We start from the raw sequence: 17,685 nt of genomic DNA on the forward strand, positions 1-17,685 counted from the left end.
ACAGCATTACATTTTTTTTTAGTTAGAAAACCCTAATACCACAATCTACATTCTTACTTAAACTATAGCAACATTCTTAAAGCTAATTCTATATATTTGCAAACAAATACAAGAAGTCCAGTGCCTTTGCGCACACAGAGAGTACACTGCTACTTTCTGACTTGTTAACTATTGATACACCTGGGCCAATTCTCAATGCTGAGTGCCCGTGGATTACAAGAGACCTTAGTGGTTGAGTAAATACAGTGCAACAGGAGCTCACAGCACTGACTTAAGCCATAACATATAACATTTCATCTCCATTTAGAAGTCCACAGAATCACAGAATCAGCAAATCACTTGGGTTGGAAGACAACTTAAAATCATCTACTTACAACCCCCTGCCATGGGGAGGGACACATTCCACTGGACCAGGTTGCTCAAAACCCCATCCAAACATCCTGTGGAATCCAGGAATGGGGCATCCACAACTTCTACAGACAACCTGTTACAGTGCCTCACCACACTCACAGTAAAGAATTTTTGCCTTGTATCTAATTTAAATAATGGAGTAGACCAGTTCCACTGAGCATGGCAGTATTTCTATCCAAGTGCTAAATATATCAGGGAGTGTAAAAATAACACTATAATTCTTCAGATGGGAATTATATCCTGAAATACTCTCATTCTTAGTTTTGACAGACAAGAACTGATAATTTTTATAGTCTTTTATCATAACTTATGTAACTAGGTATTCTTAATAATTATATATATTTCTAATCCCGAGTCTCTGTGGTATATAAGAGTGATAGAGAAATGAGTGTAAAATTATCAAGCTGCTTCTAAAAGCAAAACTTTATTGGTTGATTTTATATTACCCTAGAATTTATTGTTTCATGCCCTTGTTTCTTATTACTTTCGTAAGAACCTATTTTAATTATTTTTATATTATTAAATTATATTTATTATTTTTTCATTATTGAAAGAAGTTAAATGAGAATCCATGTTCACTTTTTAAAATATTAATTACTTTGCATGAATTTTCATCTTACTTTTCTGTTTCTTCTGCACTAAGACATTATGTTATTTCTCATTGATTCTCAGATTAATTTACTCTGTAAGTAATTATTGCACTTTTAAATCACTATAATATTTTAATGTTGCAAACTCAGGACAGAAAGAAAATCCATCACACTATTTAAGACTATTTGATTTTGTGGTCTTTATTCAAACTTAAAACTGATGTGAAGAAACTCAAAATCAGTTGACTGAACCTCCTTAAATGTGCCACTTTGACATTATTTTATTTACAACTTCTGTTTAAAAATGTAAATGGGAGAAAAGCATCTAAAGGTATAGGCCAGAAGCCTCACATGAAATATATCATATATAAGAATCCTGCATTTAGCACTATGAACACCCCATCAAAAGAGCAATACCACTCCCACTGAAGTGGAGAAAGAGAAGAGTGGGCTATACCATCATCAGCAGGCCAAAACAATAAAACTGATCAATCACATCAACAAATGCATCAAAGCATCCACTACATTTTCCTCTTTTTCTTTTCCCTCACTTTCCAAACTATAAATATGGGCTGTAATACTCTCTTTAAACTGCAATTAAAATAAATATAACAATGTATATACATTTAGCTTTCTCAACCTGTTACATACCTCCATAATGCTGCATAGACAACTGCTAGAGTGATCAAGGCCAAGCAGGAAAGACCACTGCCTACTATTAAGGTCACTGAGGGTGTACCAGATGATTCCATGATCTGTAAGTTACAACAGGCAACCATGAAGAAAAAACATCCTCCAGCAATTAAACCAACAAGCCAAATGGAAATAAAAGCAAAAAGAGCAAAATTAAAAGCAGAAAAACAATCACAGATAGTTTCAGTAACATTAGCTATGAAGAAGAAATCAATTCCAAAACTGATCCCTACATAACTCTGAGATCTGCTTAATACATTCCTCAGAGTCCTCTGAGCTTTAAAATGCCTTGTAATACTTTGATACTTTGAAAAATAAACTAGTAATACTACCGTGTAACAGGAAAGTATGATGTTTGCACAAGTTTAAATGACTCTCCAGTTAACATCAGTTAAAAGATATACTTCTCTTCAGAAGTAGCAATATTTAGAATTGTGCATTAAACAAACAGCCTAGTTTCACTCTAATATATTGAAGATCATCCAATAATTTGTTCTATAATTTGATTCATGCTTGTTGCAGAATGACCAAACTTTCTGACTTTTAATAACTTTGACTTCAATCCACTATTCTCACATGCTTAATTTCCTTAGGCCTGTGACTGCCTAGAAGGAATGGGAGGATATCTATGGCAACAGTATCATATGCCTTCATAAAAAAAGCTACAAATTCAGAATTATTTCATTTTTACTCTGCATATTAATAAAAAATGAAAATAAATGAATGACCTTGAAAACAAACTAGCTTTCCCTGCTATAAGGAAAACTATTATCCTCAGATATCAGGTCAGCTTTTTTCCTCTGTATATGTATGTGCTCATGTTCTGAAATAGACATGGGTTTTTCTAATAAATATGTAAAAAAAATAGATCTAAAAATTTTAAAGGATATCATGCCTGGCTTACCTAAATGCTTTTTAAGCTTCACGGATGTATTGTAAATTATATTTATCAAGATATCTTTTGTCACCCAAATAGAATACAACACAGATGTACTTTTAGGCCAGGTCTCAGGCAGAAAGTAGTATTTTATTTCAACCACCTTTTTTCCCAAATGGATTTACTTTTCTATTAAAAGGACTCTGTATGTTTCCAAAACCAGGAAAATGAAATAATGCTTTTTAAGGATAACTTCACAAATATTTGCTTTTCAGCTGTTTTTACATTCCACTATATTGGGAGTGTCTGCTCATACACTTAATGTCCTCTCTTTCTCATGAAAACTTGATTATTTTTCTTACATCATATCAACAGACTACATAGAAAATCTGTGCTGAAAATGTCCAATGCAGATCTGCAATCTGTTTAACTACAGTATCTAGGGTTTTCCTACAGAGAGCAATAATAGAGACCTGTACGTTCCCTTAATCGTTCAATACAAAAGTTTTCTACACATTTGCACCACAATTACAAGGCTTTCCCAAAAAAAAAAAAAATAAAAAAAAAAATGTTAGAGCTCGAGAGCATGCAAATTTCACTAGGATTTAGTTGTATCACAGAATCTGGAATTCATTTATCTGAGACACTGTGACACCAGGATACTAAGATTTGATTACCTGCAATATTAAACAATTCCTCAATGCAGCGTCTGCAATATACCTGAGAGGAAAGCTGGACCAGCTCCCCCCTCCCCCCGCAGTCCCCCCCGCATTCCCTTTCGAATTAAAAGCGGATTTTTTCCCCCCCTCTTTGTTACTTACTATTTCTCTAGGTTGCTGAGCCAAAATGGCGAAGGTAGAGAGACGATCACATAAGCATTTCGTATGGGATGCATCGGTAAGCACAGTTTTACATCCCTGGGTGGACCAGGTTCCCAAAGAGTCGTTCCTGCAAAGGAGAGAGAGAGGAGGGGGTGGGGGAAAGGGGGGTAATTACGCCTGACGGCCGGTTCCGTGAGGAGACAATGCAGCGGGACGGCGAGGAGCGCGCCGCGGAGTTCCCGGCCAGCGGCGGGGACTTGTTGTGGGGCAGGGCGGGCGCGGAGCTGTCCGGGCGGCGGTGCTGAGCGTCCGGCCGCTGCTGCGCGGAGCCCCGCCAGCCGCGGCAGCAGCCGCCCCCTGCGCTGCCAGCCACCTCCGAGCCTCACCAGAGCACTGCGAAAAACTCATCGGGGGAAGAGGGGGAGGCTTTGTTTCTCTCTCTCTCTCTCTCTCTCTCTTTTTTTTTTTTTTTTTTTTTTTTTTCCCTCTTTTTCCTACCGGCTCTGTTTCTGGCCTTTTGTGAGAAATGTGATGTTCTGTAGTTGCCGTGTCTTTTTTGGTCCCTTTCTTTCTCCACTCCCCACCCCCCACCCCCCCCTTTCGTGTGTGTGGCTAGGTTAAAAGCATGTGGTTCTCAAACGTCTGTCTGGGTTATGCCAGTTGGACCGGGAGATGCCGGATCTTCTGTTCTGACTGCTATTTTTGCTGAGGATCTGGGATTTTTTTGGTTGTTGTTTTTAGCTAGCAGCCTTAGAAATTTCACCCTGGAAACGGCAGCATCAGATGCCTCCAACTCTTGCCTTAGCTCCAGCAGAGGGGTGGATTTCAGTACAGCAGCACACATCACCAAAGAGACACACGAGTTCGCCCTCCAGACATCACTCAGTCAACTCGCCTTTCCCTGGCTCCCTCCCCCTTCTCGGTTCTTTTTCTTGGGGTGGCAGCACCAAGCTAACCCCAAGCCAAAGCAGTCGTTTGGTGGCACCTTTCACCAACCACCCCTAAACAAAACATGATGATTAACACAGCCCCCGAATTCAATTAGACATTCAATATGCTAATGCGAGGTCTGAAACCCACCCCAGCAGAACAATAAAAATGGTATCAACCCACGTTTTCTTTGTGCAAGCAAGGAGAAGGAGAGGAAGAGACAAAAAATCATCTCTCCTGTTTCCTGAACTGCACTGGGGAGGGGGAAATATTTTCTACAGGAAAAAGGGTCTGGTTTCAACTAAAGCAAACATATTATCTTTACATGTGTTATATTTAGAGAACAACTGGCTTTCTTTCATCTTTTTTCCCCTCTTTTCATGTCCAAGGAGCAACTGCAGTGACTCTGCTGCCAGCAGCAGCATGTGTGCTGTCAATTCCTGTCCATTTCACCTCAGGTCACTAAATGACTTAAAAAAAAAAAGAAAAATGAAAGTCGAAGAAACAAGGAGAGGGAATAAAAATTTCCAGTCCCTGTGACCACCCTTGTTTCACCTCTTCTGCCTTGACAACACACCTCTGTAAGTGATTCTACATGCCAGGGCCCTCATGCAAAGGCAATTTGTTATCCCAAGCCTGCTCTCTGAGTGCAGTTCACCCCAGGCCACCTCAGCATTTTGTGCCACTAGTTTTTGAACACACCAGATGTAACCCTTACACACTATTGTCTTCGAAACAGAATCCTGTAATAAACAAAACAAACAGTGACTGAGGGAAACAATTGAGAGAAAATCACCAATTCTACAAGCCACTAAAGCAGTTTATTAGCTTCCCCTTGCAAATTGTGTCTTTCAGAGAGCCACAGGCTAAATCAACGTCTTTGAAAAATAGAGTTACATATTTTAAACTCAGAAGCATTATCTTCTGGATAACTTAAACAATTTATTTTATTAGCTTTCTTGTCTCTTCTCTTATTGTGGCACACAGTTAAGGCCAAATGAAATGCGTTTATCTTTGCTGATTAAATATTAAGGATTGATAGCTTAAGAGAAATTGACATATTTAAAAACAAAAGGATGGTATTATTCATCCTGAGAATAGGACTTCAGAAATTGAATTCACCCTATGCTGAAAAGCATTGGATGCACAATACATCCAGTTAGCACTAAATCCTTGCAGACAGTGTCCAATGCACAAGAATTAAACAAGTTCCAATTATAAAATCACAGACACCAGTTCCGTTTAAAACAAAGCATCTGTTAAAATTATAATTATATTTAAAGAACTATAAATCATGCATAGGCCAGCAGGTTTACACTGGCTCATTCAGTTCTTCAAGTCACTTGCACAAATAAAAATTTCCAGTCATACAGTAACTGAGCCACAAATACAATACATATTTTGCAAAAATTTTCAGTACTACTGAAAATCACCAAAATACTACTACTGTATTTTCACCAAAATAATACTACAAAAGTACTACTGAAAATTTTGTAGAATTTGCACAAGCAGTCTGAAATGAACAAAGCAGTCTAACTGGATTCCAGAATAAGACATCATGGCAGGAGCAGAGTCAGTCTAATATGGACACTTTTTATATTTTATTTTTCATTTTTTTCAGTGATACACTTTAATTTCTTGCTTAACAGCATTATGTTTTTATATGTTGAAGATAAAAATTAATTAAATAAGTTCCTTGTCTCTCTTCTAATCAGTGCAGTTAAAAATAAAAAAAAAATTCCTAATTTTTAAATATTTTTGTAGTCTGTTGAAATTATGGCTAACAGGAGCTACACAGAATTTTACACTAAGTCCATGAAAGAGACTGAGTAATGAGCAGGACCAGAAGAAAAGTGTAACTCCAATTTGTTGCATGAAGCTTATGCCAGCAGCACAGCAAATGCATGATTGCTAATTCCCTCAGAGATGCTTGTAATTTTGACTTGTTGACATAAAGTAATGATTTGGTTTTAGGTATAAGTAAATAAAGAATGGAAATACCGAATAAAAAATGATATATTGCATTTAGTACATCTCAATGCAACACTTTTTATGAAGTACTCCATCTATGATCTCTCCCTCTTGTAATGCAACTCCTCTTGTCTAACCAGAATCTATCTCATACTTAGAAGCTTCATTCCTTTTGGTGTGATTTTCTTTGAGTATGTGCCTAACATTTAGGGTTATCATATGAATATGCAAAAGGGCACCTATTATTCCTGTGGATCTTTCTTGCTATGCAGAAAGCTATAAAGGAGTGACAGGTACTATTAGCAGATGTTCTATTTATATCAAGGGAAATGATTGAATTGAAAATATCTAGCAAATATAGCTGTAGGTTCATGCCCATTATTGGCAACTTTTGTACTCTTCTACTGAGTTACAGATGATTTAATCAACCTGGCAGAACTCCCATGATAGAAGCAAAGGAATTCCCAAGAAGCATAGATTCACCATTGCAGAGCTTGTGTCATCCTGCAGTTGAGGCAGTGAAAAAAGCAGGGGAATCAGGGAAATAATGGGGAAAAACTCTAAGTAGCATGCAATTTGGGCCTGTGGGTCTATGCTAATACAGCATATGGACCAAGAACACCCTCAGCTCCAATAGTGGACTGTGGGAATGTCTTTTCAGTACCCTTTCAGGTTTAAGGTGAACTTCCCAGTTCTATGCAAAAAAAGAATGGCCAAATGATATATAGAAAATTATTTTAATAGTGTATTATTTAGAAGGAAAAAAAATGAGTTTTACTCCTATAATATATTATGCAATATAGCATAATTATGCTCACTACTGAAAGAAATGGTATTACTACCTCAGATATCAAAATGGAAATGAAGATTCTAAGATGGGACCACCTTCATAAAATAAAAAATTTACTCATGACAGAATTGCCTATCTGACAATTGAGGTCACATTTTATATTCTAGCAACTGTTTCCCTTATTTTGCAGTATTCGTCTTGATCTCATTACATGGCTAACCACTTACTATTTTTTTTTTTTTTAATAATTAATAACATCTTTTACTAATTACATTGACTTGTTTACTTTAACTTCCTGATACATAAAAACCAATTTTTACTTTGTTATCAGACACACTTAATAAAGGACTTCACCTCACACCATACACTGTCTACTTTATTAGTGTATTTTGAATAAATATTTTTCAAATGAAAGATTTTAACTTTTTTTTATGGATACTGTGAGACAAAGGAAGCTAACAACACCTAAAAAACCACTTTTTCTCAAACTAGCAACTAGTGATCCAAGTAGTGCCTGGGTTTTGATCATCATAAACAAAGAGTTAACATCTTGCTATACATCTGTGATGGTAGCCTACTCTAGTAATTTCTTTGCTGATTGATAAATTAGGATAAGAAAGCTTCTTGTTATATTGCTTAAATAACAGCAAGAATATGTTATTAAGTATTTAATTACACCTCTGTAGAAAGCAAACTACACAGAACTTAAGAAATTTTAATATTATTTCTGCTGAGATTATTTTAATTCTTCTTAATTCTTGTGTATATATATCTATAATTTTTTTTTCTGTTCAACTAGATGCTGTTTTTCCTTTAGGACAGAGTTTGGTATTCCAACTCCATTATCAGTAAAGAATGACATATAATGATAAGAAGCACATGGAAAATGCAAACATCATAATGTTTTAGTTAGCAAAAGGCAAGGAAAAAGCTTGTGGCCCTTATAAATAGCAGGTTATAAATATCACTATGCCTGTTCAGATGTGCTAGCTGGCACATTAGTGATGATAAAGTCCTTCCCACACCTGCTTGCTTCTTTACACCTCGACCTAAAATCCCAGGGAAGTCATAGGGAAGGCTCTACTGCAGGAGTCTTCTTTCAGTTATGCATGTTCATACATCTGAGACATGACCAAACTCTTAGCATGCACAATTTCTTCTGTGATCAGTCTTATTCCTAGCAGCAGTATATGGCAACATCTGGTTTATCACCAAGTCTTTCCTAAAGTAAAAAAATTAGTAAGATAAAGGAAAAAGAGAATAAAACAGCACAAAGAAAATGTGGATATGAACACATTTTCCTTAATAATGTCACACATAAAATTGTAGTTTTAAAAATATTCTATACCCTGAAATTGTAAATACAATAATTAACATTAGGTCATTATGACTTAGGGCTTTCTTTCCCCTCAGAGAATTAAAAAAAAAAAAAAATAAAAAGCATGAAATTGTGGAAATTAAAAAAAAAAACCCCAAAAAAACCCCCAACACTGCCTTAAGACTACATGTCTAAAATACTACAAATGTCCCAAAAAGGATGTCTGTATTTGTGTGGTTTTAGAACGAGCTGGGTGATGAATATTTTGCAATTGGATCTCCAACCAGAATACTATAGGAAGTTCATTTTCCCAAAGACGAAAGACACTTTTCCAATTCAGACATTGAACTGTTTAATTGTCATCAAAGACATACTTGTGAATATCTTTTTTGTCAAAGAAAAGGGAAATCTTTGACGATTTAATTTTCTTACTGCTCTTTATATTAAAAGTAAATCCTATATAAACATTGTTTTGTAAAAGAAACGTGCATCTGGGCTAAAAACCAAGTTTTATTTTAATATTATTTAAAGTAGAGATATTAAACCCTAAAAAAGTAGGATTTGTAACAGAGTCACTGTAGTTATAAGCATACATTATTAGATTAACTTTCTAATAATGTACAACTTAAAGTTCCATGGGAAGGATCAAAAATCAGCTTTATCTGTTCAGCTACTATAAATAATGATTCATCAAAAGGACAGTTATGGAAGTGAGGCTGTGGTAATATTTACTACTTCTAGTACTACTAATATATTTATATATATATATATATATTGTATTATACTATATTATATAGTATAATAGTGATAATTACTAATTTATTTTATTACTTCCTATATTTCCCTGTCCATACAGTTTAGGGCATGATCTAGCACACAGTATCTTTGAACTGTGCTATAATCAATAGTTGTCCTTCTAATAGCATACTTAAAGTATATCTGTATGTAAAATGAAAAGAAATTCTAAATAAACCATATGAAAAAAAAAGTATGGAACAAATCCTAGAAGTTTCTGCCTTCTACTGCATAGTTCCTGAGTAGTGTTCCTCTGTACTACTGCTACTACACAGACTTATCATTATTTGAGTTATGAGAATCATTCATGTTTTTGAACAACATTGGATAAACAACAACCCTTCACTTCCACTTCTGTAAGAACAAGCCTGGTGGATTCCATTTGAATAAGACTATGTCCCTCCCTTTCTCAAAATTATAGAGACATGTCTGAAGAAGATTGGTGCATCAAAAACTTGCAGGGAAACCAATCACTTTCCATAGCTTTATCTCTGTCTGACTCTGTAGATGTCTCAGAGAGAGCACAACTGAAGTACTGGGCATTCCCCCTCTCTATATGCGGCCAAAGAATATTGGTATCTATTTAGAATTTTTGAGAACTATGTTTTCTTTCCTCATGGATGTCCAGAATGACTGGTGCAGACAAGAAGCCCTACTTCCCTTCCAGGTTATCTCGTCTCTTCCTATCTTCTCTAGGAAATCTTGTTGAGTTCTTTTATTAAACCCAGCCAGACTTACTGTGTCAAATTGACAAGCCATACTATTTGTGAATCTGTGCTCATGAAAGTTTTTATTGACCTTGACCAGATTTATAGTGTTGAACTGGTAAACCCCACAACTGATGAATCTGGAATTGAGAATGATACCCATAGTACCAGTGCATCTGAGATCTCATTGAATGCAGACTTACAGCACTGAATTGGTTATAATCAGAAATTAAGCCTAGCTGCACTCTGCCCCTTTGATCTCTGAAGACTAGCTGGAAAGCAAAAGGGTTTATTTTCTGCCCAATTTCTATACTCTTAATCCAATACACTCCTTACAAAAATCAGTAAAATCTTTCACATTGCTTTGTTTAGACTATAAATATGTATGTATCTTTATGGTGAACTATGGAAAAATTGTCATGTACTGCTTTCCAATTGATCAACCTACAAAATCTTTCATACTGTACTATTACTCACATGGACTCCTAGTAAAAAGAAACCTTGTAAATTGTCTAGGGCCAGAGGCTGGGAAAGGTTAGGGGCTCAGAAGTTTATCCTGGAAATTAAAAATGTCAAAGCCTGGTATCTACTTTTAATTTTTCTTCCAAAAGACAAGCAAAAAAAAAGCACAGTATCATTAGTTCAAATTTCAAAGTCAGCATGACCAGCAGGGAGAGGAATAGGTGTGAAACAGAACAGAGGGGAAGAGAAGAGACTGTGTTTCCATCAATTTTACTGTTACAATATCCCACGCTATCCTACATTATATGGGCAGACAAAACTAAAACATTACATGTCCAACCTCCCCAAAGCATGCTTTGGATCAAGCTCCAGAGATACTGACCATAATGTAGGAAAAAAGTTGAGACACATGACAAGAATGGCAGAAGCAAAACTGTTAAATGGTCAGACACTGAAATGATGCTCATTGCTGTTGTGATTCATGTGAGAGCTGAGCTCTCCTTTGGAGCTAGATGTTTACACACTACCTTTCAAAATCTCGAGTTAGGTTCACCTCACATATGGACAGTGGAGAGTTGCCCTTTTATCTCACAGCATGGTTCTGAGAAGATGTGAATTCAATTTCATGCTGTTTTTGAGCGGTTTTGAATAGATAAAGATTTGCAGCAGATGATCTAATCCCAAACTACATCATATTCTGGGATCACTCCTTCTTGTAGAAGTAGAATTATGCGTTGGGCCAGAAGGCAAAGCAAAGCATGGACTTTGTAGCCATAGTGGAAGGAGACAGGATTTGGCATCTGCATTCCAGGTCCTTCCCCATTCAATGTTCCTTACTCTGCAGATTGAGCATTCAAACTTCAGTATTACATGTTCTCTGAAGATCCTCAGGTTTCATATTTGTTTCTTCATATCTTAGCTGTATGACTAAGAGCCCTCAGAGTTGTCAGCATCTCCTCCCCCTGTATCTTGTGATACCACCTGCTGCTCTTACACAATCCTACTGTGTATCCTACAACAGTTACCCATGGGTTCTCTGAAGAACTGCTGTGGGCTATGGCAATTGGAGACAAATTATTGTCTTAGTGTACAGTTTTAAAGAAAGTAGTAAAGACCTTTTTCTGTCTCCTTACACTTTGAAAACAAACTTAAGCCAGACTGAGATGAAACAACCAACAAATCAAAAAATAGGACACAGTTACAAATGTTTGTAAGAAAAAAAAAAGAAATAAAATAAAACTGACATTTGTTCTACTGACATGGAGATTATGTCTCCCCTTCTATCCAGCTGTTAGTCTGTAAGATTTCTTAAGAATTCAGTTTACAAAGAGCTCTATTTTCTCTATATGTTAGGCCTCAGGTTATGTCCTTTTTTTTTTGTGTAAGACACTTGCATTTTATAACCAATCCTTTTTTTTTGTAAGTCCTTCCCAGAAGCCTAAACAGATCTAATCTGTTTTTCTCCAAATGCATTGATTTCTTTCTTATTTGGGAGATTATCTGACCACCCCTTTTAATTAAAATAAGTATTCTTTTTCTTCCTTGGAGATTTCTCTTTTTTTAGATCAGATGTTATCTTTTGTACCTGACTGGCCAATTAACAACTGCTTCAATAAGAGTAATCCTTATCTCCCTATTCTCTCTTTGGTGAGTCAGCATGCATCCTGACTGAATCTGCACCAAATCTTTTACTGGTTACCAGGCTGCACATTAAAAACACATTTGATACAAATACCTCAGTAGGAAAAAGGCACATAGCATGCTCAAGAGCTATTGGCTCTTGACTGAGATCAGACACATAATAAGCCAGTTTGAGGTAACAAGGGGCTGTAGGGACTGATGCTTTACATCTTCAGTTAGGTATTTTCTCTTCAGCGAAAACCTTAACTGCAGAATGTAAATCAGAGTAGTCTTTCCCTTTCAGATAATCAGTAGTTATAATAGGAAAGAATAGGATTACTGGTGAATAGAGGGAATTAGAGTAGCCTTCTTACTCCAAAATGCCCTACAGCCTAAAGATTTCATTCTTACAGCATGGAGATTTCATTCTTACAGCACAGAGATTCATTCCTTGCAAAAAGGTTCTCAATAGTGCAATGATGAGACCCCCACCTTGGGTCTCTCCCATCTTGGGTGAGGTTTCTAACTATTGAACTATCAGATAAAGAAACTACAGTATAGGGATTCATACTTTTGCTGTCCATGTTTTATGCATCAGCCAATTCACTGTTAAATGAAGGGCACATCAACTCTGTCAGAGAGATGACCTGCTTAAGTACCTTGATGAAAGGTGATGCTAAGGTTCTTCTGAGCATGCTAGAAGAAAGACTTGATGGCCAAAACAGCTTAACATAAAATACAAAAGAGCCTCTGATTTAAGATTCTCCAAAGTTATACAATGGCTGGAGAGAAGGTCTGCCAAAGCCCATTAAGGATTGAGTGGTGATCTGCCTATCTCATATAATAACTGAAACTTAATTAAAATGGGGCAATACAACAAATCTGAGCAAGCAGTTGAGATGCACTGACTTTGTACATGCCCAGCTATGAGCAAATGTAATGCAACACAGCTAAACACAAAGCTTTTTTATAGTTTTTATGATCTTGTTAAAAACCAAAACTAAACAATCCAGATGTTTCTAAGCTGGTAGATGTAAGATGTATATTGAAAACTCCGTTAGCTGTAAAGCTAACTTCTATATTGCTATAAAGTAATGCAGCTCTTTTGTCTTAACAATTTTCACTTTTATTTTAAGATGTGGGAAAATCACTGTGGTTAGAGTCAAACAAAGTCAAGTACAGATTTAGGAAATGGAGGTTTTCTTGTTAAAAGAAAAAGGAAATGCAAGAGACACCTCCTTAGTGCATTTTTTAGCCTCTTCTAGGTTAATCTTAGCAGCGAGGTTCTTGTCTTTCAGTCAGGTTTATTACCTTGGGACTTATTAATGTGTCTACTCAGCTTCCAAACTCCAATCAGTTTGAATGCAGCCTCTTTGGACTCCAGCTGTGTGACATACTGCTCATCTGAATCTTCCTGTGTGTTTGTATTTACCAACTAACTGCCAGAAAGATAAATTACAGCTAACCAATTTGTTTTTAATACCTCTTCACACCTGTGTATTGGTAGTGTTGCCTAAAAAAAAGCCAGCTGATGATGATAATCTCTGGAGATAACACCTAAATTGTTTCTCTGAGGTTTTGGCTAGGAGTGCATGGAAGGATACATGCATCACAATGCACAAAACATGAAAGAAAACACTGGGGAAAGAGTGATGGTCTGCACTGTATCATGTCTGAACAGTGAACTTTATGTACTAGGGATTGAGACCACTCAGTAGTAAAAGTGCATGTGTTGCAGAGGAGGCCACTGGGGTCCTCAAGGCCCACAAGTGAATTCTGTGGACAAGCTTCAAATTTAATCTGCACATGTACAATATGTTCGATGTATTCACAATGGAACAGATAATTTGCATTTGTAATAACATTATATCTGGAAACAGTATATCAGAAAAATTTACTGCACTGAAGAGTACAGGATTTAAGTTCTCTTACTCCTCTGGTAAATCCATTTCAGCTAGTCACATGCCAGCTAGAATGTTTAGACAAATGTGACTGCTGGCATTAAAAACTGAATAAATTGTTTAAGTGATTGGACAAGTGCTTTTTTTTTCCACAGTCTAAAAAAAGGGGATGGAGGAGGTGTTGGGGAGTATGTGCCTTAAGTAGGTGCCAAAAAAGTGCCTGTTTGAACAAATGAGTAAAGATTTTTACTAGCCTATCCACTTTCATCTGCTCATAATTTTTTTATTTGTGTGTGTCTTCCTGAAGGGAAACAGCACCAATACTCTACAGGTACAAGAGTTGTAACAATGGGGTTGTCTTCTATCCACTGACGAAGTTGGTATAGTCTTCAGCTTTCAGATTTGGTAGAAAAGGACCGAAAAAAGTGTCCTACAGTAATCAATGTTAGTACACTATGATTTATGTAGCTTTCATCAGAAAGCCTTGAAACAGAGACAGACAGTGTCATACTGAATCTTATGTTGATAAGGCAGAGATCAGCCCTAGGACTGAAGGTGAAAACCAAAATAGGAAGGCAAATTACTTCTAGATTCAAAAGAAACACAACCAAATACAGCGCTATACTTCCTTCTATCTCCACACAGAGGTAGAGATGCTCTGAGCACTTTTGATGTTTGTAACACTGTATCACTTAGGATATTGAAAATATATGTATCTAAAACATATACAGTACAATTATTCAGTTAATGTTGCAGCTTATTGCTCTCGTTGGCATGAAAGGCATATCTCATGATATCTGTCTGTCTGTGGTGTGTCACATAGATGTGGCATCCTTTCGCTGAAAACTCCAAATCAGAAATGTCTTTCCCTTCAGTCAGACACAGTATTGCAAAGAGAAACTGCTACAGAGCCTTCTTACGTTTTGAAGTAATTTACATTCTGTTATGTTCTCACGCTACTTGAGGTTTTAAAAGTGCTATAAATAAAGAATACAATTAATTTGGATTACACTACTTGATCTGAATTACACACAGACTACACAGTACATGAAACTTATTAGCTAGAATATATCTCCTAGAAATTACATAATGAGAGCTGTTGCAATTTTTGTCTGTGCATGTATAGTATCGAGGGAATGTCATGAATCCACCTCATGTCAGTTGCATGCTTTATATTGATTGGGCCTGTCAGCTTCAATGGAATATCCTCAGTATAACTCACATCAGAACCTGGCACTATATTTTGATCTCTCAGACAGCTAAATGATATCTAAAATTACATATAAGCAAACATCTCTCTATTGACTACGCATTGGAGAAAACTCATGCGTATATTTTAATTCAAAGATGCTGGAGCATGTCAAGTGCATGATGTGTTCTTCAGTTATATTAGTTTTCGGCAGGGGTTTGGAAATAGCAAAACAGAAAATATGACTATGCCGCTCTAAAAAAGTCTGCAGTATGCCCACATTTGGAATGCAGTACGCAGTTCTGATCTCTTCCTAACTCTAACAGATCTAGTGGAACTAGAGGGATCTCTGGAGAACATGGGACAGCTTCCATAAGGTAAGTCCCTCCAGTCTGGGTAAGAGGTGGTTGAGGGAGCTCTGATAATGTTTGTAAGAGTGCCATGGTAAAAGTGAACAAGAAATGATTGTTATTCCTTGTAATATATGATCTAAAGTCATTAAATGAAGTTATTAGGTTGTATATTTAAAATAAACAATAGGAGGCACATTTTTTTTCTCACAGGGCATAGTTAAACGATGGAAATTGTCACCACAGGAGGTTATAAATGACAGAAGATTATGTGAAGTGAAAGAGTGATTAGATAAACTCACAGACAAAAAATCTTTTAAGGCTACAGCACACAAAGATAAAAAATCTGACTGCACTTCCCAAACCTGTTGGAATTTAGGATGCATACTAGGGGAATAGCTGTTAAATAAGTACCTTGCTATTAAGTTCTCTTCTAGGCATTTGTTAACAGGCTCTATAGAAGGCAGGATGCTGGTGCTAGACTGATTTTTTGCCTGTTCAGCCCAGCTTATGCTTAAATTATTATTCCTGGTTTAAAGGATTTGCTTTCAACTGGATTGCATTTCAGTTTGCTGCTTGCTTCACATTGCATGTAAGTTGTTGAGGTGAGCATCTCCACTGCTGGCACAAATGGCAGAGGTGCTCTCCAGCACAGTGCACAATGGGGTTTCCCAAATCAGGGAAATATCATGGGAGCTAAGAGAGCTGCCAGGAGCCCACAGCTTGTGTGGCAGTGGCTGACAATACCACTGGGCAGGGCCAGAAGCAACAGTGACCAAGCTTCACCCTCCCTCTCCCCATAAAAGAATTGTTCAGGGAGCATTACCAGTCAGGGCATGGCATGGCAGTTGGTGCAGGATATGCAGGAAGGGCACAGAAGCCCTGAAAGCTCAGCCTGGAAGCAGTGTCATCCACCTGGCAGAGAGCGACAGCCTCTCAAGCCCTGGACCCAGCACGACTGATGCAGCTGCCCATGGTGCTCCAGGGGGAACATGTTGACACTCAGGAGTTGGCTGCAAGGTGTGGTCTGCAGGAGGGAGGAGTGAGCACACCCCTTGGGAGGTGCACCCAGGTAGGGGAACTCCTTTGATTACTGACAGAGCGTGAAAGAGAGAGAGACACACCACTGGAATTTCGTTCCACTTTCTCTGTGACAGGCCTGACAAGGTAGACAGAATGCACAATATGGAGGACTCCCTGTCCACTTTCACTCTGGCTGAACACAGTTACTTAAGAGACAGGGAGCAATGGCAACAAGTTCCTGCCTAGAACAGCAGGCACATTTTCTCTGTGACTTTTCAGGTGTCCTGGCCTAATAGTGTGAGGTTTTGCAAGTGGAACTGAACAACAGAAAGGACGTGCTTGGAAGTGTCACCAAAGTCCTGAAGGGAAAAGCAGTCCAGGAAGACCAGATGTTCCTCAAGAAGGAAATCTTCCCAATGCAGGAGCAGGCCATTACCGTATGCCAAAAGACAAACTGGAGGAAAAGACTGCTCTGTTTGAACAGAGAGCTTTGGCTGGAACTCAGGGTATAAAAGAGAGTGTATCACCTTTGAAAGAAGGGACAGGCAACTCAGGAAGACTACAAGGATGCCATGAGGTTATATAAGGAGAAAAGAATTTAATCTGGCTACTGTTGTAAAAGACAACTAAAAAACACATCAGCAACAGACAGAATCAACTAAAGGGTGTTGAGGGAGCTAGTGAAAGCGTTCACCTATATACTTACAATTATTTACCAGCATTCCTGGCTAACCATGGTGGTGACAACTGACTGGGAGATGTAAAATGTGACTTCTAGCTACAAGGTGGACCAGAAAGAGGGTACAGAGAACTCTAGGCCTGTTAGTGTGGCCCTGGGGAAGGTCACCCTGAGGGCCATCACACAGCAGGTACAGGGCAATCAGGGGATGAGGCCCAGACAGCACAGGTTTAGGAAAGTCAGGCCCTGCCTAACCAACCTGATTGTTTGCAACCAGGTGACCCACCTAGGATAAGGGAAAGACTACAGATGTAGTTTTCCTGGACATTAGTAAAGCCTTTGACACTGTCTCCTACAGGATTGTCTTGAAGAAATTAACTACTTATGGCTTGGATGGATGGATTGTTCACTACATAAAAACTGGATGGCTGGGCCCAGAGAGTCAAATCCCATTTGCAGATGGTCACTAGTGGAGTTTCTCTGTTCTCAGTATTTGGGCTGGCCCTGTTTAAAATCATCAGTGCTCTGGATGAGGGAATTGAACTCAATTAGTTCACA

General features: G+C 37.7%; 1 protein-coding gene across 1 annotated transcript in view; it reads right to left on the reverse strand.

Annotated features, from left to right (window-relative positions):
* The window catches only part of ADGRB3 (adhesion G protein-coupled receptor B3), a 443,080-nt gene that overhangs the window by 94,241 nt on the left and 331,154 nt on the right, over positions 1-17,685 (reverse strand). The window contains 2 exon segments of the mRNA XM_015620795.1: positions 1,653-1,756; positions 3,393-3,519. Of these exon segments, the coding sequence (XP_015476281.1) occupies positions 1,653-1,756; positions 3,393-3,519 (231 nt within the window).

Source organism: Parus major, chromosome 3 (assembly GCF_001522545.3).
Source record: "Parus major isolate Abel chromosome 3, Parus_major1.1, whole genome shotgun sequence".
Lineage (NCBI taxonomy): Eukaryota > Metazoa > Chordata > Aves > Passeriformes > Paridae > Parus > Parus major.